At 45.6% G+C, this 23,710-nt stretch overlaps 1 protein-coding gene across 4 annotated transcripts in view; it reads left to right on the forward strand.

The window, feature by feature from the left end:
- The window catches only part of Arhgef3 (Rho guanine nucleotide exchange factor 3), a 292,328-nt gene that overhangs the window by 143,269 nt on the left and 125,349 nt on the right, over positions 1 to 23,710 (forward strand). For all 4 annotated transcript variants that reach the window (XR_007979160.1, XM_052189953.1, XM_052189951.1 and 1 more), the window contains one exon: positions 11,283 to 11,345. Coding sequence is in view for 3 of the 4 variants with exons in the window: in XM_052189953.1 (XP_052045913.1) it covers positions 11,283 to 11,345 (63 nt within the window). In the remaining variant the exon portion in view is untranslated. The remainder of the gene's footprint in view (positions 1 to 11,282; positions 11,346 to 23,710) is intronic.

A 23,710-nucleotide genomic window follows, 5' to 3' on the forward strand; every position in this document is an offset into this window, starting at 1 on the left:
TGGCTCTATGGTTAAAAGAGCTTACCACCCAAGTTCAATAGCCTGGGTTTGATCCTAGGAACCTATATAAAACATCAGATGCAGTGAACCTCTGTATTTCTAGTGCTTCTGGAAGAAGTTATAAGGCACTGGAAGCTCATAGGAGAGCTAGCCTGGGCTGTGCAGCATATGAGAAGACAGAAAAACTCTGCTTCAAACCAAGTTGGAGGCTGAGGACAACTCCCAGCGTTGTCTTCTGACGTCAGTGTGTGTGCATGGCATGTACACACCTGAACTCCCACATACACACACACACACACACACACACACACACACACGCATAAAATCAACAAATCTACACAAGAACTCAAACCAGAGACTCGGGTAAACCAATTATATAATTCACTCATTTAACAAATATTTTATTGAGCATTTGCTATATGCTGGGCATCATGCATATAGATGCATTGGTTAAATGCTTTCAGGAAGAATATGGTCAAGCGTAACCAGATAGTTCCAGGGTCTGTCACAGGCTGGGACCCTTTCTCAGACTTATCCCTTCCTCATCTGCCAACTCCTGTCTATCACAGGGTAACTGCAGTTCTCAGTGTTTCTGGCCTGTGGAAATCTGACGTGTGAGAAAGTGGGTCAGCAGTCTATTTGAGTAGTTGGATCTAGTCTGAACTTCTTGCTTTGTGCGAATATCTCCAGAGCCACCCTGCGTGAGTTATTTAAACTCTTTAAGCCTGATCTGTAATTTAAGGAAAGCATCTGGAATGCAGGGCCATCTATTTGTTTGAAACAGCATAGCCTGGGCTGGCTTAGAACTGCCTGTGTGTCACTGAGGAGGGGTCCTCACAGCCTTAAATTTGCTGGCTGAACCTGTACACTAACATACATGCTTTCTTCAGTGCTAGGATTTGAACCTGGGGCCTTCTACTTGCCAGGCTTGCACAGACTGCTTCCCTCCTCTTTCAGTGGACTCCTACTCCTTGCTGGCCTGAAGCTTCGTATGTAGCCGAGGCTAGCTTTGAACTTAGATCCACCTTCCTCTGCCTCCCAGGTGCTGGGACTAAAGGTGCGCACCACCATGCCTTGCTTCATGATTGGCTTCTTGGTAGAGCCTTTCCTGCCCCAGCAAAGGGAAAGATGAGGCAGGGCAGGGCAGAGCAGTTCATCCCCACTGTCAACTTGGTAGGATTTAGAGTCACCATGGGTGTGCCTGAGGGAGTTCACTGGGATGGGAGACTCACCCGAAAATGTGGGCAGCAGCATCATTTCTGGGGCTGGGGTACAGACTGAATAAAGGGTATGCACACTAAGTATCAGTACTCACCTCTGCCCCTGGCTAAGGCTGCTGTGTGCCTGACCTTCTGCCTTACACTCCTGCTGCCCTGCCTTCCCACCGTGATAGACTGAGTCTCCAAAGACTGCCCCCAAATAAACCCTGTCTTCTGTAAGTTTCTTTTGGCACGGGTTTCCTCACAACAGCAAGAAGAAGAACTAATACAGAGGGGAAGGATGGAAGGAAGGAAGGAGCTGTGTAAATGACCAAATAATCTGTAAAGAAACGGACTTCTGCCACCTAGGCTGGGCGTTATGGTGTGGTTGTTAATCACACCTAGTGTGTGTCAGTCAGCAAGGGTGCGTGCTTGCTTTCAGTGCTAGGAATCAAACCGGGGCCTTCGCATGCTCTGTCACTGAGCCACACTCCAGTCCTGATCTTTTTATTCATCTCTCTCCCGATCTTCCAGGCAGTTTAGAAAGCATTACCCATTCCTGCAGTGCTCCTCCACTGTGTGGGGCCTATTGCCATAAGGAATCCAGGTTCCAGACACCAGCAGCGGAAGGAAGCCTTGTGCCCCTGTGGCTAAAAGACTTGCCTGTTGGCAACTCACTATGGTGGACAAAGTGTCACCAGTTCAAGAAGGGGCAAGATTTTTAAATGGCTGAGGACAGACCTAAGAAGTCTCATCTTTTACTCAGCCTGCCTAAATTCCTGTGGATAATTATGTTTGGATCTGAATTATGTAGTTGGATAGTCTGCTGTTGGCTACATGAGGGCTACATGGGGTGCTTATATAAGAATCAAGCAGTTATTTAGACATTTCCTAGGTGTGTGTGTGTGGTGTTGCCTGTCTGTTTGAATTAATGATTATTATTAAAATTTTAAAGGATTCTATCAGCGAAGAATTAAATTCTCATTGACCCTTTATCGATTGTGTGTGCTCATGTGTCCCTTGGAGCATGTGGAGGGGTCAGAGGTCAGCTTGTGAGAGCCAGTTCTCTGCTTTTACCATGCCGATCCCCAGAGTGGAACTTGGGTCTTTAGGCTTTATGAAAAGTCAACTATCTTAGTGGGATTTTAGAGAATAATTTTTTTTAAAAGGTTTATTTATTTTATGAATGTGTGTGGCTTGTCTGCATGTACACCTGCATCCCAGAAGAGGGCATCAGATCCCGTTACAGATGGTTGTGAGCCACCAAGTGGTTGCTGGGAATTGAACTCAGGACCTCTTGAAAGGGCAGCCAGTGCTCTTAACTGCTGAGCCATCTCTCCAGCCCTTTAGAGAATAATTTTAAAAGGAGTTTTTTTTTTTTTTAATGTGTTAAAAAAAAGATGAAGGGAAGTAGTATAGTATGGAGTGCTTATTGTTACACAGTAGCTTCAAGTGTTAATATGCTGAGGGAAAAAAGCAGATAAACAAAACCCCCAAAAGAGTACCAGTGGCAACAGTGTTATGATCAAGAGTTGTGGTTAATCTTATCGGCAGCACCTGAGAGCCAGTAGAGACAAAATAATCACCATAATTTGGAAGGCCTGGGAAGAAGTCCTGCCTAACTCAATTTTGTGCATCTTGTCACAGCTCATTGTTGAAAATCCTGCTGGATACAAACCCTTCCTCCTACCTTATACCCATGTCTGGACAGAGACACACATGGAACGAGATTTCTGTGGTTTTTGGAGTTTTCAACATTTTTGATACTCTTTTCCTTGAGTTTTATTTAGTTTGATGCTTCACTCACTGCCCCTGTTGCCAGTGATCTTACTGCTGAGTAGAGATGATCTCTGTCAGTTCTGAGCCCTTGACCTTCCATGACCTAGCACACCTCACTGCTGTAACAGATGAGGGACAGGCACAGAACAGTGAGGGGAGTGACCCCCAAGGCTCCGAGGCAGGTGTATGGCGAACGAAGACACCCCTCCCCCATTCTGCCTGTATGGCCTGCTCAGGCTCCTCCTAGCTGTCATCAGCGCTGTCTGGCACAGTCACACACGGTGTCAGTTAGAATGTATGGACCAGTAGCTCAGAGGGACCTGAGTTCCAAGTTCTCTACCATATGAGCATCAGGTAAGAGTCTGGGTGTCGTGGGGAAGACTTGGGTTTGAGGATGCTAGAAAAGAGAGGGTGTCTTAAAACTGGAGAGGAGGAAGTAGCCCTGTGTTAAATGGATAAAGGTCTCCCCTCGATCCTCTTACCTGTGGATAAAATAAGGCGAGGGATGTTTTTATGCTCAAAGTCGAGTTGTTGAAATCAAGCTCTGGCTCAGGTCAAGCCCAAGAACACAGAACTCAGAATCCTCTGTCTGACCTCTCCCTGAAGAAGGCGCAGATGAAAGGCCCAGCATCAAAGCCTTGAAACCACCAAAGCTGTTTGCCAGGGAGAAGATAAATCAAAAGGCTCGAGAGATCTGGTTCAAATTGAGTAATTATAAACGACTGATCAGAGACCGTTTGCTGTCAAGTCGGGAGCTGCGTCCTCTCCATCAGTGGGTTTTTGCTGTTCTGGTCGTCTCCTTATTGAATAGAAAAGTCTGTGATTAAATAACGGGGCTGTTCTGACGCTAATCAATTTAATCTCAGTGAAGTCAGACTTCACTGTTTGCCCTCATCTCTGAGAAAGGAGCGGGAAGGACCCAGTGTCAACATGACTAAAGGTATCCAAGGGGCTCTGTGGACAACTCCGTGGGGTCTGGGCAGTTAGGAGAGTCACATTTCAGCCTAGAACTCTGCATCTGCCATGCTGCAAGCCTCCCCACCTCTGGCCTTCTCTGATGGCTTCTCAGAGTCAAATGGTAGCAAAGCAATGGTTGCCATGGTGATGGGAGAAATAGTAATCACAGTAATGGCCGCATGGCCTCTTTCCAGCTCTTTCACAGTAGACCTGGCCCTGGTTTTGTTGTTGTTGTTGTTTGGTTTTGTTTCATTTTTTGATACAGGGTTTTTCTGTCCAGCCCTTGTTGTCCTGGAGCTTGCTTTGTAGACCAGGCTGGCCTTGACCTTAGAGATCCATCTGCCTCTGCCTCCTGAGTGGTGGTACTACCCAGCTATGTTCTAAATCTTTAACACCCTTTAATTCTTAAAATATTCCTATGGTGGAAAAACTAAAGTTTATAGACACTGATATATCCCTCACACCTAGGATCTTCCTAACAAAGTAGTATATTCTCAATTAATATTCATTTAGACGAAGGAATAAAATAACATGTTCAGAGTCACACCAAGTAGCAAATGGCAGAGGTGGATTTTGTTTGTTTGTTTTGTTTTTTTTTTTTTTGAGACATGGTTTCTCTGTGTAGCCCTGGCTGTCCTGGAACTCACTTGTAGACCAGGCTGGCCTCGAACTCACACTGTGTCCCAAGTGCCAGATTAAAGGTGTGCACTACCACTCCTGGCAAGTGGCGGACTTTTATACCCATATTTGTATCATTTCTGTTCTTAATTTCCTTGAGGTATATAGGTAAATTCCTATGGATATATAAATATTGTTTACTAATACTTTTTAAATTTATGTTTATTTATTTCATGTGTATGCATGTGTATTTGGATGGGCGTGCATGTACTGCAGTATGTTTGCAGAGGTCAGAGGACAACTTGTAAGAGACAAATCACTCCACCATGTGGGTTCCAGGGATTGAACTCAGGTCTTGAGGCTTGGCCACAAGCACCATTACCTACTAGATCACCACATATATGTAGTATACACACAGACACACACATACATACACACACACAGAGACAGACACAGACAGACAGACAGACACACACACACACACACACACACACTTATTTGAGATAGAGACTTTCTACTCGACTGCTGTATAGACCAGGCTGGCCTTGAACTTACTATTCGCTTTATAGATCAAACTGGGCTTGCACTTGCTTATCCTCCTGCCTCTGCCTCCAAAGTACTGAGATTAGAGGCATGAATACCCACGCCTGGCTTGTTTTAAGTAAATATGTAAATGCATTTTTAAACCATTTTCAGATATTAACCCAGAGAAAACACATCTTAGCAGACAGGATGAAGAGATGAAATCTGCTGTGTGATAGAAAGTCACGTGGTTGGACTTAAAAAAAAGAAAAGAAAAGAAAACAAATCCTGTTCTGCACTCACTCAATAAAGTCTTTCTGACCTCAGAATCTCACTCTCTGAGTCAAATACCACAGTGTTAACTTAAAGTCAGGGGAAGAAACAGCTAGTGGAACATTCATTGGCTCCTAGTAGGTGCCTAGTTCTCCTGCGTTTCCTTTCTGTGTGTGTAGGAGACACCTAAGTGATTTTTCTTTGGCAGCTAAGGCTAACACCCTCACAGCATTTCAAGATTTGGTAATGAGAGAATGAGAGCCAGGGCAGGTGAGATTGATGTAGTCAGGCTTGGCCCGGTATGGAGTCTTCTGAGAATCTACCAGCGGACCACTGGACCAGCGTTCTTCATTCATAAACAGCTTCCCCAAACAACAGAGAAACAGTTTGTTCACAGACCATTTACCAAAGGAATTCAGATGTCTGCCTTGGGTTATCTGAAGGTGGCCAAGCCTGAAAGGAGATAGCCCTGTAGCAGCCTGGGGGACAGTAATTATAAAAACAGGTCCAGGAGATGAAGGGCAAAGGTGATGCTGGTAGAGACTAAGATGACGTGAAAGTCACACGTTTCCAACAAAGGTCACCAAATCCGTGCGTGTTTCCTCAGGTTGCCATGATGCTTTACAGCCAAATATGCAAACGGTGCTGCTCTAAGGTGTGCTCACAGAGGGGCTCCTGGTACTTTGTTGGTTGAAAAAGAGGGTTTTGCAGCACCCAAAGCCTTCTAGAGAGTATCTGTAATCTGTGGACTAAGGCACTAAGAAGTCAGACCCGTCCCCGGCGCCCATTGTCTCTAGGGTGTCCTTGGTCACTGCTTTTACTCCCTGCCACCCCATCCCGGAGTTGGGAGTGTTGGTTTGCCCTTTATGGTCACTTCTGGTTGCAGTCAGCTGCTCTCCTCTTCTCAGCCACGGGCAAGACTTGGAGAGCAGAGATCACATCTCTTTATGCTCAGGGACCAGGCGTGGACAAGCTCCGTAGCTCTGAGGTGGCTTTTCTTGAGCACTTTAGAGCCTCTTTCTTGCAGGAGGCAAGCAGCTCATTAATGCCCCACCCCCCCAGCCCCTTGGGCCAAGGTCTGCTCTACTGTGATTTCCTTTACACATCCGTATATTTTTAAGGAAAATGCTCTCTTTTGTCTGAACTGTAAGAAATTTGAGGTTGAAGAATTCAACTTTTGGTAATCTTGGCTTGGAGGTTTTGATTGGTTTGGGCCAGGCCGGTAGTGGAAGGCAAAGAGCATCACCTCAAGAACACCGGCCTCCTTTATTCATTCCTTTTGCTGTGTCTATTGAGTCGCCGTGCAGAAATTATTCACCAGTCTGCCCAGTACAGAGTGCCGGGGAGCAGACCATAAAATCACGTGCTGAATTTGGAGCCGTCACTGAACACACACAAGTGGCTTTCTCATAGTTACAAGGAAAGTGGGTGATGCCTTCCTGCTAGTAACCTTGACAGAACTAACAGAGTGGGGACTTGACTCCTCACTTGTCTGTGGCTTATGATCTATGGAAGTGCAGTGGCCAGTGCCCCAAAGCAATAGTGACACTGCGTAAAGATTTGAAAAGACCTGTTGGGCGGTGGTGGCGCACGCCTGTAATCCCAGCACTCTGGAGGCAAAGGTAGGCGGATTTCTGAGTTCGAGGCCAGCCTGGACTACAGAGTGAGTTCCAGGGCAGCCAGGACTATACAGAGAAACCCTGTCTTGGAAAAATCAAATCCAAAAAAAAATTAAGGAAAGAAAAGACCACAGAAAAGAGTTTTGTGTATACAATGTTTCCAAACAGTCACAAAGAAAGAAGCATAGTCAGCAAGGTGTCCCTCGGTCCTCAGCCACTGCATACCGTGTGCTTCCTCTCAGGTCATGAGTGTGATCCCAGGCTTGAGTGCAGGATGGCCTGAGAGATGGGGACTGCTGAGCATAGGGTCATCTATGCAAGCATTGGGACCTGAGTCCCATCCTCAGCACACAGATAAAAAGCTAGGTACAGCAGCACACACCTGTAATCTCAGCTCTGGGTTGTAGAGACATAAGGATTCCTAGGGTGTGCTGGCTTGACAGACTAGCTAATCAGCAAGCTCCGGGATCATACGAGTGTCTGGCTCCAAACCAAGAAGCAAACAGTGGAAGGCCCACTGCAGAGATGTGCCGTGGTTATGATCCATACTGCTCTTGCAGAGGACCCAAGTTCAGGTCTCAGGACTCACATTGGATGTCTCATAACCTATAACTCCAGCTCCAGAGAGGTCCAATGTCTCTGGCCTCTGTGGAACCTGTACTCATACCCATATACTCTCCCACCCTACATAATTAAAAACATTAAGATTTTAAGGTTGAATGTGATTAAAGAAGATGCATGACATTGGCATTTGACCCCCCCCCCCCCCCACACACACACAAAGTCAAACACCAGAGAGAAAAGTTAGCCAGGATCTCATCTCTGTCTTGCCTGACTCATTCATAGTAGAGATCACAATGTGAAATTTCTCTTCTTTCTTATTCCCAACTAGTAGTCAGGAAGTGTGCCTTGCCTGTGCCAGTTTCCAGGACCCAGAGCAGCTGCTGGTACAGAGTGGTTGGTAAATAAGGGGACTGAGCAACAATGAAATGATGGTTTGTGAAGGTTTTGCTTCTGGTTTAGAGTTCTAGCTCCAGACTTCTTAGTTGGTGTGGTGGTACTTGGCTAGCAATCTCAACACTTCAGAGCCAGAGATAGTCTGGTCTACATAGCAAATTCCAGGGGAAACGTGATCTTTAAAAACATACAAAACCAAAAAGTCCTTCTGACTTGTTTGTTGCCAGCAGGGGCTAGCCATCACCTTGTGCAATGAGAATTGATAAGAAACCCATTTCTCAGAATCCATGAAACTTTTATTTTTAAACATGTATGGGTTTCTTTCTTTAACTAAAAGTTACTTTATGTGTGTGGATGTTTTGTCTGAATATATGTCTGAATAGCATGTGCATGCCTGGTACATGCTAAGGCCAGAGGTGTTAGATCCCCTGGAACTGAAGTCATAGACTGTTATAAGGCATGGGTGCTAAGAATTGAACCAACCAGTGTTCTTAAATGCTGAGCTGTCTTTCCTGGCCCCTGTGGCTGCTGTGGTTTTCTTCTGTGTTTTCTTTTCTTTCTTTTCTTTCTTTTTTCTATTTGTTTGTTTTGAGACAGGATCTCACTTTGTAGCCCTGGCTGTCTTGGAACCCATTATGTAGATAAGGCTGACCTTGAACTCATAGAGATCCACCTGTCTCTGCTTCCCAAATCCTGGGATTAAAAGTATGCACGCTTGGCTGCCATGTGGGTTTTTAAAGATCATTCTTCGTGTGAGTCACTGGCTCCTGCATCATTGAAAAGGCCATTAAAGGACATCTAATCACCGTGCTTGACTCTTGAAGCCTGGGAAAATGTCTGACAGAGTGTCTGTCCCGGGGACTGGTGGCTGAGAGGCGGAGGCTGGGTTCTAGGTTCCAGCACTGGGTAACCTGTGCGATTGTTCTAGAGGAGGCTGGAGCTGCAAAAGATGAGAGCTCATTGGCCCTCTTCCTCATCAGCTGACCTCTAGAGAGAGCTGCGTACTCTATCTGCTTGACAAACTACTGAGCCCCAGGAATCCAATTTGTAATGTCACAAAATATACAGCTTGACAATACCAGGTCATGTCCTACAGTGTACGGCTTACACTGTGGGTTTGCCCAGGGCCTGCTACTTATTCTAAGTGCCTCCCACCTCATCTGTAGTGCCCACAGTGGGTAGACCTGGTGAGCGGTGTTTTGGCTTTATAGATAATGATGGAACTTGAACTTCTTCCTGCCCTGTCCCCATCCCATTAAGATCCAGGGTGTGGTACTACATCTCAAGGCAGGACAAGCTGAACACAGGAAAGTCCTGGGTTCCTGTAAGCAGCAGGACCTCCTTGCAGCTGTTGTCTGTATCCTCACTTAGCACACCTTGCTGGTTGATATACGCCTGCCTACTCTTCCCCCTGTGCTGTCTGTAGGACAGTATTCTAAGCAGAAGGCTCCACCAAACATTTCCAGTGGTGGGTGAGATGTGAACTCTTGTGACACGTGCTATAAACTGTGCCTTTGGGAATAGAATCCCAAATTTTGAGAATTGTATCCATGTGACTTCCAGCACATTGCTGATCTCTGCCAACCTCAGTTTATTTACCTGTAAATTGGGAATGATTTCTGGCCGTAGCTGTCTCAATAAGCTACCCTGTTGGCTGGATGCAGTGGCACATGCCTGTAGCCCTAGCTGGTTAGGAGGCTGAAATAGGAGGATTGTTTGAGGCCAGGAATTCCAGGTCAGTCTAAGCAACATAGACTGTGACACACACACACACACACACACACACACACTTGCATGTGCGCAATCACCATATAAACCAATGAATTAGTTTCTCTGATATCCTAGTGCTGTTGGTTTTTATCATAACTGAACGATGAATTAATAAGGATTAGTTTCTGCATAAACATAAACCATACTCAGACACAAGTGTGCATGAAGTGTCTGTCAACATCTTGAAGGCCCCACCAGGGACCCTGAGTGGAGTATTTTGAATGGCTGAGATTGCACCCCTGCAAACGACTCTTGGCATCATCTGTGATCACTGATTCTGAGGCAGTCTATATCACTTCAGCAGGAAAGATTAGAGACCTCATAATTCTGCTAGTCAAGAGGACCAGGTTCATCTTCAGGATTTGAAGTAGGTAGCTGGCTTTATAAAAAGAAACTCCAGTCCTCCGTCTCCGTCTTCATCTGACACTTTTATTCATCCTGTTATAGAATACCTCCTCCCATGAGAAGACCTTTATCACTGTCCTTCCAAAATCTTTCAACCTACTTTTAAAGCACCAACTGAGTACCAGTGTTCCTTTTTGCATTGTTGTAGGGGCATGGATTGTAGCATAATAGTAAAGCACACACTTAACATGTGAAAGGGCCTGGATTTGACACTCAATGCCAGGAAAGCTAAAGATGCATTTATTTTCTTCTCTTTGGGACTGATGTCACCACTGCCCTGCCACCCCAACCTTAGAGGTCAGAAAAAGGCATTCAGAGAGGTGAAGTGATTTTCTAACCCATGAATCGAGGTGTATAAATCATATCTGCTGTCTCTCTCATATATGCATTATTTAACTGTGGGGGTTGCCGACCTGTACCTTCCTGGAAGCAAACACGGAGCTTGGCACATAGCAGATCCCCATTCGTTCTGCAAGCGTTTGTTCAAGTGATCATGGGCAGTTTGGGTCTCTGTCTAATCCCTGCCTTTGTCCAGAGCAGAGTTCTGCATGATAGAGGAGGTGGGTTTCTCTGGGGGTAACGGTCTCCAAATGTAGCAGTCCTGTAACTTCACCGCGGCAGTTCTGGTCTTCTGGTAGCATCTGTACAGATGTGAGAACCCAAGAAACACTTGCCTCAGGCAGACCTGAGGGTGCAGAAGATAATTGAACATATCTCGGATGTGCTTTCTTCTAGTTTATAGATAAATATCTTTTCTGCTTTGTAAAGGATATATTTACAATATATATACATGATATATTACAAATATATTTCAGCATCTAATTTAGTAAGCTGATATAGCCATCATTATATGGATTCATTTGAGGTATCTGTGGTAGAATAATGGAGCAGGGGTGGGAAGGAGACACACACACACACACACACACACACACACACAGAGATAGAGAGAGAGAGATAGAGAGAGAGATTGTGGTGGCATGAATAAGAATAACCATGCAAATCAATCAGCTCACCACAGAGCTCAATAATTCCCCTTGGTTCTCGGACTTATTACCTTGCATCGTTGGCTGAAGCTTTTGGTTGGAAGTGATAAGAATGCCGTGTGTTATCTGATTTGTTTTCTTCCTTAATCAAAGCTGCATTCCTGTTTATATTTGAATTTGTCTTCTCTTCTGTCTTGCAGCGGAAACGGAAGCAGAGCGCCCAGGATGAAGATGCCGTCAGCCTGTGCAGTCTTGACATAAGTGTAAGTTCAGTTCTGTGTGCCTCCCCCTCCGCCCCCCGGCACAACACAGCACCGCTTTTAGTATGAATGTCATCTGTTACCATGCTGCGTGCTTTAAGTGGACGTCCAACTGTGGAGATGTGACTTACAGGAATTTTTTGTTTTTAATCTTTTCTTCATGTTACTGGAGAAAGTCATATAGCCAACTTGAACTGCAAGCCAATGTATTTATTGCCTATGTGTTTTCTCTCAAATTGAATGATAAACTTAGGCATCTGGGTGGCATCTAGGTTAATCCCAGTACGCATTTCAAGACACAGGTTCAAGAAGACAGATCAGGTGTTTTTCCTCTGGGAGGTGGGTGGAGTCCAGGGCCTGGCCTGATTCCAGCAGCTGGATGGCCCAAAGGCTGGAAGAAGATTCTTGTAGTGGGTGAGTGAGTCTGGGTTCAACAGATCTTAGTCAAGATTCTGTACTTAGCATTCATGTGGAGTGATTCGTCACCTGGAAAATAAGGCTTAAAAGACCCCACCTGACTCAGTGAGTGAAATGTAACAGCGAAAATGAGAATACCAAACATGACACCTGATGTTTGAAAAGCACGCAGCAAACCTTAGCGACACTGTGTCTGTGTGCGGAAGCACAAGCTTGCGGGAGAGGCTCAGTGATTTGGTGGCTGGGCGCCGATCATGGCACAGGTAGGGAGCCCCCTTGGATTGCCTAGATGTTTCATTTTGCCGACCTCCTGTGCGTGACTCTGGACTGATGCAATTGAGAGGCCTCCCCTGGTGACGGCTAGAGGAAGACCTCGGGCCTCCCAGATTCCCCCTGGCCTCCTTTCTCTTCTTCTTAGATGTTACTCTTCATGTAGGTGGATCCATGTAGCTGAGTGGTGATTCCTACAGAGACTGTGAAAGTACTCTAGGATGTGTGAAGACTCGACGTCTTCATTTGTTTAGACAGTGGGTCTTATAAAGCCATTGTGAAAACCGGAAACCCCTCGAACATAAATTACTAGGTTCTCATTTAATGCCGCTTATTTGCCCAATATGAGCAATGCTCTTTTAGCTATTTTTAATTATTGTAAAATGTCCTGATGTAACAGCCTTGGTGGAGTGACCCTGAGCTAGCTGCTAATCATGTACTTGAGTGTCTTTCTTTCTTCACCATATGGTGTTTATCTATCCTTGTCTTTTAGACCATCAGATTGATGGTGTTGGACCAGTTTACCAGGTTGCCATGGTAACAAGATAGAAAAATGTTCTTCTAGGGTTCTCTTTATTCACTGGATATTGTCTTATTGATGGGAAGCTATGGAACTTCTCCCATCAGCAGTAAGATTTATTGTGTGACTGGGTACTTTTAATTTTGTGAAACTTTACCTTTATGACTTTTAGGATCTACAGAATCTATTTTTTTTTTGAGTTTACTTAGAAAAATTATTTATTTTATATGAGTGTTCTGTCTTCACACATACTGGAAGAAGAGGGTATCGGATCCCATTACAGATAGTTTTGTAGTCACTAGGTGGTTGCTGGGAATTGAACTCAGGACCTCTGGAAGAGCAGTCAGTGCTCCTAACCACTGAGCCATCTCTCCAGCCCAGTCTACAGACTCTTCGGCCATCATGCAGATGAACTATCCACCTGAGGGCAGAGCAAGACTTTTGTCCAGGCATTTCTAAGTCTACCTCAGCCTACAGTTTCCTCAGCTGCAAGTTGGTGTTTGTTTTTCAGGAATGCCTGTCTCTAAGTGTTTTTTACCTGAGAACTGCTGACCTGATCAGAAAGGATTACTGACAGTTTTAAGTATGATTTAGGTTTTGACTTGATGGGCACCAATGGCTTTGCCACCTAGGCCACCTGGGTCTCAGGTAATGAATAATTTCTAGATAATGATTTTTCTCCCTGTGCAATTACAAATGTTTCCTCTCGTCTTGCTACCTCATGTATCATGCTTTGTCATAGTAATGAGATTTTGTAGAAAAAAAATAAAAAATCTACCCCATTTGACTAACAGGGCTGTCTTAGGGGGTTGGCTGTGGTTGGGCTTATTTCTGATTTGCTTGGCTTTTTGTTTGAGTCTTGGCAAGCAGGTCTCTAGAACCTAGGCTGGGTTTCCTCCATTTGTTGCCACAGTATAATAATTATACAAGTTAGAGACCTGGAAGCTGTTATAGAGTCTTTTATGAAATTGCTGGTTTGCAAGTTCTACCAACCCTTCGAGTCACAGAGCTGACAGGAAGTGTGGAAGAACCAGGCATGGCCAGGAAGGAGTTTTTCACTTCAAACCTGGTGCCCCGTGTGCACTCAGAGGAGATGAACTAAACTGAATGAAGTAGTAGGTAAAGCCACCCTGAGAAGATGGGTTACCATAAATGCAACCATATCTAAAGATCTGAGCCTAGTGAGTTAGTTAAGGAAGTGGTCTTCATTGATTGGTCGGTTTAGGCTTAAAGGGGCTATGTCTTTGTGCTTTTAAGTGGAAATGTCCAGGAGAGTCCTTACAGCCACAGTCCTGAAGAGGTGATGTCTCTGTTGTTGCTATTTCATAATTTTGCTCCAAACTGGCCAGTAACCTTAAGACTCAAGGAATGCCCCTTGCCTCTGTAGCAGGGACTGAGGTGCCTGTTAGAACCAGCTAGAGTTGTTTTGTGCCTATTACTCTGTATGAGTGGAAAGTGTGGAGTGTGGGTTGGGGGGGTGGAGGTAGGTTTCAATTAATGGCTCTTGGTGGTGGGTGTGAGGGTGTAGTGAGATAGGTACTTCTCAGTGTAGACTCCACTTCCTAAGTGATGAGACAGCTACAGGATGTGTGCTTTGAACAAGAAATTGCTAGATAAGATGGGCATCTTTTGGGGTCAGTAGTCAGGTTCCCACTCAGTCAGCATAATGCTGACAACACCGCCTGCTTTTGGTACTTTAGAATGAGAGGTGTGGGGGAAGGGGGAGGGGAAGAGGAAGAGGGACAGAGAGAAAGACCCCTTAGGAGTACCCCTCTTAAAGAATCACGTGTGATGTAAAAAGCTAGGAGTTCACCCATTGATTAATAAGTAAGTGTCAAGCCTGATGACACACATATATAATCAATCCCAGCATTTAGGAGACATGAGCAGGAGAATTTTGAGTTTGAAGCTAGCCTGAATCGCTTCTCGGCCTTTTGGCTAAGTTCAAGTGAAGCTAGCCTGAGCTATAAAGCAACATCTTAAATCACACGTGATTCCGGCGTATTTGTAGACCCCAGCCAAGCCCCTTTGTTGAGAACTCCTTTTACAGGGGACACTGGAAGGTCTTGAAGGCCAGGGAAGGATGACCTGCGTACAAAGAATTATTATTGGAATTAGAACATCTCCAGAGTTGACAAAATAATTGGGGTCTATTTTTCCCTCATCACTTGAACTGATCCATCGCCTGAGCCCCCAGCTTCCGGAGAGGATAGAACAGAAACTATTTCAGAAACGAAAAATAAAGGCAGCGTATATTTTTGAGAACAATTTGCAGAGTGGAGAAGGCTCCTGGCAGCCGCCTCCAGATCTGCTCTCACGTCAGAGGATATGAGTGGGCCGCTGGTGGAGAGATAGCTTCTCCTGCTGCAGTTTGCTGGTTTAAACCCTGATGCCTGAGAGATGCCTGGGTGGGGCGCTCGGTGAGTCCTTGATGTCCTGTGAAGGCCATGGCAGGAAAACCAGCTGTGCCCCAACACAAGAACTCAGCGTAGCCTAAGACAATGAGTCCTGGGCTGGACATAAAAGCAGCCCCCAGTGACAATGTGCTAGGAAAGGTGGACCATTATCTGCTGTAGAAACCTAGGGACGTAGAAAGAGTAGAAGACTCGGCAGACCTACCTCAAGGCAGCAGCTGTGTTCCTACGTGTTGCCTTCCTGTCATCACAATTGACCTTTATAATGTTTGCACTGCTCAGACATACAGAGTAGAATACCGAGAAAGTGAAGTTTGATGGCAAACTGAGGACCTGTTGTTTGAGCAGTAGAGCATATGCGAGCTTGGCGTGCCCTCAGGTTGGATGTTCATTGCTGCACTCTATGTCCGTGAACTTGCTATGCCCATGTGCTCCTAAATGCTCTGTGTCTATATATTAAGCCATCCCTTAAAGTTTCTGTAACACATATGATTTTTAAAAATTCCTATTTACTTCTTTGTATGTGTGTATGTGCACACATGCACGTGTGCTGTGGAATGTGTGTGGAGTTGTCAGTTCTCTTCTTCAACCCTGTGAATCCTGGGGATTGAGCCCTGGTCACCAGGCTTGATAAGTAAATGCCTTTACCTGCTGCGGCACCTTGCTGGCCCATAAGCACATCCAGTTTTAAAGATTAGGATCATGACACACATTCATTTAGTTTGGGACTTTCCACTTGCTGTTTGAGAGTGCATCGCTGTATCTCACAATATTCTTTAAAAATGTGGTTTTTAAATAACTACATTGTCAAATGAAGGCACCAAATTCATTCAGCCTATTTTTCCCCCTTAGGGATTTATGTAAGCATAGCCTTCCTCTGTTATAAATAACACTGATGGGCGTCCAAGAATATGCCTATGTAATCCCTTTACTCAGCAGGATCAAGTCCAAGAGATTCCTGCCTCACTGGTCGCATCCCCTGAGCAGCCATATGTTCTTCCTGTCAGCAGCAGGAGGAGGAAGCCATGCTAGAGACGCCACACCTCTCCTATAGAAGCTGTGGGAGGGGCTCAGTCTCTGCTGCCTGGCCCATCCCTCTTCTCAAGCGCCACCTTTCTCTTGCTAAGCCTGCGACCCTTGTCCCTCCCCTTCAGAGGGCCCTCTTGGCTGGAGACTGAGCTGGTACCAATACTTCCTTTTGAGAGTTTCTCTGTGGAAAGTGGTGTCTGGACCTGAGGTTGGGAGGGGAGCAGGTTAGAGCTCGCATCCATCCTGTGTTTTCCTTGCCAGTTTGTAGGGACGGAGAGAAACCCACTGAAGCTCCTGCAAGGAATACTTGGGGAGTGTGTGTCCTGCCTCGTGCTTTTGAGTTCCTTTGGTTGTGACATCTGTCATCCCCCGGTGAGGCATCTAGACATACTCAGACCTTGATCTTTCCCTCTCCTGACCAGAAGTAAGAAACAGGTCAGCTGTAGCCTTCGTGCAGGAGAGTAATCTCCGGGCTCCCTCCATAATGGAGCCCCTCTCTGTGTATGCCTGCAGCCTTGGCCCTGGACTCCCTGCCTCCATATGCCACCGGGTTATCCTGGTCTACCATCCTTACCTCCAGACTCTGGAAGTACTGTCAAAGCAGGTACTATCTGAGCCCTGCCTTCCTGGCCTGGTCTAACCTGAACCACTCACTGCCTTTCACCTATTTTATACACAGGCTAGCCATTCTGGCTTTCTTTCAGTTTCTCAACACCGTCAGGCTTCATCTTGTCTCTGGGCCTTTGCGCACGCTGCCCACCATGTCTGGAGCACACTGGTCTCTTCCCCTGACTCTTACCCGCTTGTCCTTCATATCCACCTGCCAAAGAAGACGCCCCAGGGTTTCTTGCATGTTTCCCTCTAGACACTCCCATTTTCATGTCTCCATCCTGAAAGGGGCTTAAAAAGGAGAGGATAAGGAGTTAGGGGAGTGTGGCATGGTGGCGTGGGAAAGGGGGTACACAGGCAGGCCCCTGTCCAGGCACCTCTTCTCCCTGAGGGACCACACACATACAGGCATGGTGTAGAATAGAGTTTATCAGAGCAGGGGATGGGAGTTAGTGGTAGAGAGAGGCAGAGAAAGAGAGAGAGAAAGAGAGAGAGAGGGAGGGAGAGAGAGTAGAGAGAGGGAGAGAGAATAGAGAAGTGGAGTGCTGGCCGGCCATGACCACATGGAGAGGGGGAGGGAGGAGAGCCCAAGGGGCAGAGAGGTGAGAGTATGTGGGAGAGCAGAGAGCAAAGAGAGAGAGGAGGAGCAAGTAGCCCCTCTTATAGTGGGCCAGATCTCTGGGGCAGGGCATACCTGGCTATTGCCAGGTAGGTGTGGGGTGGAGCTTAGACAGAACTCCAACACATCCTCCCAACATGACAGACATGTGTCCCTGTCCTAGCAGTGACCACCCAGTTCTGTGATGCCTGCTTGGTTTTTAGCCTTCCCAGACAGTCTCGGAGCTCTTTACAGGGGAGTCTGTGTGCGAACTCAGCAACCTGCACAGGCCTTAACCCCATAGTAGATGCTTGATAAACATTGGATAAAGATGGGCTTAGTGCCTCTTCTATTGTGTGGCTGAAAGGAAGGGAGAGAAACATTATGAAAGGAAAAGTAGGTGGAATTTAAAATTTCTTAGAAACTATGATTAATGTATTTATTTAGATCTTTAATGTTAGGAGACGTTTTGGACTCTGATCATTCAGTAGACTGTCTTGAATTTATTAACAGTATGAATTTATTTTAAGTACAGTCATGCTCTCCTTACAAGTTTACTGGAAAGTCTATGAACTCTTAAAGGCAAAAACTGTTACAAGTTAAGCAAAGGATACCATAAAGTCGCTTCGTGTGACAGATCTCAGTGGGAGGTTTATTGGAATGGGAGTACACTGTGGCTGCCTCCAGGCAAGGGTGGAGGGAAGGAGTTGGGAGAGGAGGGACTGGCCTTCTATAAGGGGATGTCTCACAGGCACAGGGGGATATGCATCTCATGGTAACAGTGGGAATGTGTCACATCTTGGCAGCTAGTGATGACGTCTGCTGTCGCTGGGTCCCTGGGGGCAGATGGTAGAGATGCCTGGTTGCTAACACATACCTGGTTGCTAACACAAACAGGATTTGGGATTTGTCACAGGTGCTCTATAAACAAGTCCGGGATGACTGAGTGAGTGAGTGAGTGAGTGAGTCTCAGGCGGGGTTGCTTGGAAGGTCATGTCAGAGCTATTTTATTCTATTTTACATGCATGCATTTTCTAGTGTAAACAAGAATCAGAGTGTCAGGGATGTGAGGACTCAATCCTGGAGTCTTTCACGGTAGACTGTGGCAATCCAAGATTCGTTAGACACACATTCGTTACTTATGGTGCTGCACGGACACTCAGCATGGTTGCCACTGCCAAGTGGGTGCTTGCTGCATGGAGGGTCTGAGGCTGTCTACATTTCATCACTTTATCTGTGTTAACCCTTTAGGATGAGGCAAATGGCTGTGTGGGAACCTTAGCATGCCTGAGTCCAGCCAGGCCTGCCCCCACCTCCTAGTGCCTGCGTACTGAAGAGGTGTTTAAGCTTCCATATGTTCTGTGCTTTCCAAATTCCTCACTTAAAGCTCGCAGCAGTCCTCTGACCCTCTCTGGAAATAAAAACATCAAGGATCAGATTCCGGAGTCACGGACTCAGAGTCAAAGTGTATAGATTCGAACCCAGGAGATTACAAGGCAGAGCTCTCCGCCCCCCCCCCCCCGCCCCCCACCCCCCACTGCCTCAGGATAAGGAAGAAAGTTGAGAGAAAAGCCTTTGGCTTCAGTGTGGATGATTGACAGGCCGTTTAGTCAGTCTCATTTGCATCCTGTGAAGCACAAGGGCAGGCAAATCCACATTTGCTTTACCTGTGCCTCTTTACCAGTTACTTATGGTGCTGCACGGACACTCAGCATGGTGCAGGTATAAACAGGGGAGAAAGCTTTCCTGTCTCCATGGAGCAAAGCCGTGTTTACTGTTAGAATATATACAACCAGAATGAGAGAAAGATTATTTTATCTCTTCCCAGAGTCCAGATAATTAAAAAAGATAACATGTCTGCAGGTTTGTTTCTTGTTGGCCCTTCTGGAACTTGCTACCTAGGGAGATTAGCCTTTCCCCAGACAGCAGGAGGCCTTGATGAATTATGTGACAGGCTTTAATAATGCTCTTATTGCCTTGGAGACCAGGCCAGCTGTGGAGATCCGCCTTCATTAGCACATGCTCATCTGTAATCTGTGGACATTCGCATTTGGGACACACTATACAATCCTTTGGGCATCAGGTAGCAGGGACCTCACTTCCAGAAGGTTGTTCTGAGTCTGCCACTGAAGTCAAGTTTGACCAGTGATAACATAAGCACACTGCATCTATCTTTCTTTCTTTCTTTCTTTCTTTCTTTCTTTCTTTCTTTCTTTCTTTCTTTCTTTCTTTCTTTCTTTCTTTTCTTTCTTTCTTTTTTTTGGATTTTTGTTTTTTTTCAAGACCGGGTTTCTCTGTATAGCCCTGGCTGTCCTGGAACTCACTCTGTAGACCAGGCTGGCCTCGAATTCAGAAATCAGAAATCCGCCTGCCTCTGCCTCCCAGAGTGCTGGGATTACAGGCGTGTGCCACCACTGCCCCTGCTTCACAGCATCTTTCTTTTGGCCTAGTCAATTATTATGATTATTGGGCCGCGAGGGCAGAGGAACTACTCTGGAGCTTTTCAATGACAAAGAAACCCCAGGACCTTTGAGACTTTCTCAGATGCTAGTGGCTTCAGTAAGTACCCTCTGCTTTGCCTTCATTTGGGGCTCCCTGGGTGAGGTGAGATGATTAAAGTGAGGGGCAGGTTAAAAGAGAGTTCTGTAGTGTCTGTTTAGATTTATGATCAGAATTACAAACTGTAGAAGCTTGTGTGCAGAATGTGACTCTGTGCCTCAGTTTCCTCCTCTGTAAAACTGAAATCATAACAGATCATAAAGCTGTGAGGATGGAAACGAGTCAGTTTACAGAAGAAGAATTTAGCTCCTCTCTGGAGCAAGTACAGCATGACCTGTACAGTGTTTTGAATAAGAATGGTTGCCCTGCCTGACTCCTCCTGGTGGCAAACACCTTTAATCCCAGGACTCCTGAAGCAGAGGCAGGTGGATCTCTGTGAGTTCCAGGCTAGCTAAGCCTTCACAGAGAAGCCCAGTCTTGAAGAAACAAAACAAAAAAGACTGCCCTGTACCTCCATAGACTCAAATATTTGAATACTTAATCATTAGTCACCTGGGTGTGGAAAGTCTTTGAAAGGATTAGAAGGATTAGGAAGTGTGGCCTGGTTAGGGGAAGTGTCACTAGGGGTAGGATTTGAAGTTTCAAAAAGTCATGAGGTGTCAAAAGCCCATGCCAGTCTCTGTCTCTCTCTTTCTCTGTTTCTCTCTCGACTGTGTCTCTGTCTCTCTCTGTCTCTTTCTCTCTGCCTGCAGGAATGAATATGTAGTTCTCATTACTTCTCCAGCCAGCCTTATGCCTGTCATACCAGCCGCCATGCTTCCTGCCATGATGATAATGAACTAAACCTCTGAAATCCGAAGCCAGCCACCAATTCAAAGCTTTCTTTTAATAAGACAAGCCTTGGTCATGGTGTCTCTTCACAGTAATAGAAGAGTGACTAAGTCAACCAGCTGTCATTGCTGTTGGTACCAAATAGTACAGAACAAATTTGGTTGTGAATTTGAGGACACTTAATAGTTATGCCCAAACACACCCACAAGTAGAATGGATAGTGAAAATTTAAAAAACAAACAAACAAACAAACAAACAAACAGAATTAATAGAAGTGTGTGTAGATTTTCATTACCTTTACAATAGTTAAGAAAACAAGCCACATGGATTATATAGACATTGCAGGTAATATAATAAATGCGGTTGCAAAATACAGTACATATGCTATCTTACGTTTCTATACATTTTCCATGCACAGAAATAATCAGGGAAGGAAACACACTGCATTGTGGGTAGTGGTTAGGTTGGGAGAATGGAATCACAGGAATGAGGGGACGAGGTCGCAGAGGTTATTAACTTGTGGCATCTTGTGAGATTTCTAGACACTCCCTCTGAAAGGGCTTTACAGGGAAGAAGTATGTTAGTGATGGGGCCAAGGAATGCCACACAAATCAAGCTGTGGAACAGTCTTCTCTGTAAGAGATTTAGTGAGGGAGGAGCAAAATGGCTGCCTCTGAGTGGGGATGAAAAATGGAGAGAGAGAGAGACTAAGCTGAGATGGCATGGGCTTTGTAGGGCCTTCGAGCATGCACATAGGAAAAATACTCCGTGGTGGCCCTGAGGGTTGACTGGGGCTGTGAGCACTGAATCATGGAAGATGGAGAGGACCCTGGGTCCAGACTATGGGAAGTTCCTAGTTGACCAGCCCCCCTACGCTCAGCATCGCTTATATGTTCATCATATGCTAGACATAATATCAAACCAGTGACATTGAGATGCATTTTAAAAATACTTTTCAAAACCAAATTTGTGGCAAGAGCTACAGGTGTGTTTCTTACTGCATTAAAGGGATAGGTACCTCTGTAGTGTGTTTAATACAACATACCTTCAATGAGAAAGTGAGGGCAAAGAATATCTTCTAATGTGAGTTACACTGCTGCTCTAGAATTAGGGTGATACACTTTTCATTTTGTAGAGCAGGGGATGGAACACAGGTCTCAGGCATGCTAGATAAGTGTCCAACTGCTGACTTATATCACTATCCCTAAAAACCCAGTGGTTTCTTCACTGTCAGCATCACAGGCCTAAAAGGCTTCCATGACCTATGGCGTCTATTGATACCGGAAAGAAATGCAGATTTTCAGTTGTTAGTTAAAATATGCTTTCCTCCTCTCCGAGCTTTGAAATATCCTAAACTTTATCCATGGACTTCTTGGTAGACAGGTCTGAGTATTTTAGAGTAAGAATCCATAGCTGAATATAGTGGTTGTTGTTTGAACAAGGTAGCCCACATAGACTCATATGTTTAAATGCTTGGTTCCCGGTTGGTGGAACTGTTTGGGAGGGATTAGGAAGTGTGGCCTTGTTAGAGGAGGTGTGTCACTGGGGTGGGCTTTGAGATTTAAAACCTCTACGCTGTTATGAGTTATCTCTCTCCCTCTCTTTCTCCTTGTTGTACCAACATGTAATCCTTCAGCTACTTTTTCAGTGCCACGCCTGCTTGCCTGCTGGCCTGCTTGTCTGCTGTCATGTTCCCCACCCTGGCAATCATAGACTTCCCTCAGAAACCGGAAACCCAATAAACGTTTTTATAGATTGTTGTGGTCGTGGTATCTTAACACAGCAATAGAAAAGTAACTAAGAGAGAGGTTCGTTCCAGGTTTTGCTATGATAGGCCTGGGTTTGTTTTGTTTTGTTTGAAGAATTTGAAAGAGTTTTGGTCTTTGGATGAGAAAAAGTGATTGACAGCTAGCTGTACGTGGGGCTTTACGAATCTTCCAAATAGGAGCTAAGAAGATGCCAGAGAGTAATGTGGACTATGCAGGCTCAGCTCAAGAGGTCTCAGAGGGGACAATATTAGCAACTGGGATGGAGATCATTTTTGTGATATTTTGGGAAAGAATATGGCCGCGTTTTGCCTTTGTCCTAAGCCTCTCCCTGAAGCTAAGTTTGGGAAGTTTCATTTGCAGTGGAGAGCTCATAACGACTTCATAATGACCCTATCCTGTAGTTATCTCCAACGCAGATCTACAGTAGGAAAAAGCAAACAAACAAATGGGGCAAAAAGAAGAATAAGAGGCACACTTTTATATGATGCAGAAAAATGAGGAGAAAAAGAGCACCAAGCAATTAAATGTTGAGTCTTGTGTTCAAAGAGATAAGGGGAAATGGAATAAAGTGAATGGTACTGGAGTAAGGTAACCCAGGACCAGGGAGGAAAGGCAGGAAGCAGCCAGGGATGAACGTTAGTTCTCAGTTTGCCTTTCCCCTTTTGTACCCTCTGTGACTCCAGCCCATGATGCTGCCTCCAACAGCCAAACGTAGCCAAATCTAGATCCTTCACACATGTGCCCAGAGACCTGTCTATGAGGCAATTCCATATCCTGCTAAGTTGACAACCAGTATTAATAATCAAGCCAGCTAAAAGAGATTGTTTTACATAAGCGACTTCTCTAAGTAATATTCAGCAGGACTCTCTGCTGTTGGTTCGGTGCTGTAACACTTCTCTCAGATCCACGCGTTCATGGTCAGTGGGTGAGCGCTGAGAACTCTCTGGGAGTGTGCCTTTAAACAGCGCCAGCCTCACACCGCCATCACCTGCTCCAGCTGGCCAACTATAGGGGTGCCGTGATCTCCCTAGCAGATGGCCAAGCCTGTGCCCTCCTACCCAGCTTCCCTGTTTCTGTCCTAGCCTCTCTGACACCCACTTTCATCACAGCTGACCACTCAAGGGCTCGTCTGAAGCCTGTCTCCCACACTGTGTTCCTCATGCCTCTGTCTTCCTCAGTGGCTTTGACACATTGTCCTAAGTCTCAGGGCTCAGCATAGGGCTGCTTTTCTACCTGATCACCACCCTGTCCCCTCTTCTGATTATCCAGCCTCTACCCATGCTTGTGCCTTGCACCTCAGGGTCTCCATGCTCTCTCTACATAGAAAGCTAGCTAAATACTCACGGGACCTCAATTTCCCTCAGATATCCATAAAAAGGTGATTTCTGTCCTTTCAGTGGAAGGAGCAAATC

The sequence above is a fragment of the Apodemus sylvaticus genome, chromosome 8, assembly GCF_947179515.1.
Source record: "Apodemus sylvaticus chromosome 8, mApoSyl1.1, whole genome shotgun sequence".
Lineage (NCBI taxonomy): Eukaryota > Metazoa > Chordata > Mammalia > Rodentia > Muridae > Apodemus > Apodemus sylvaticus.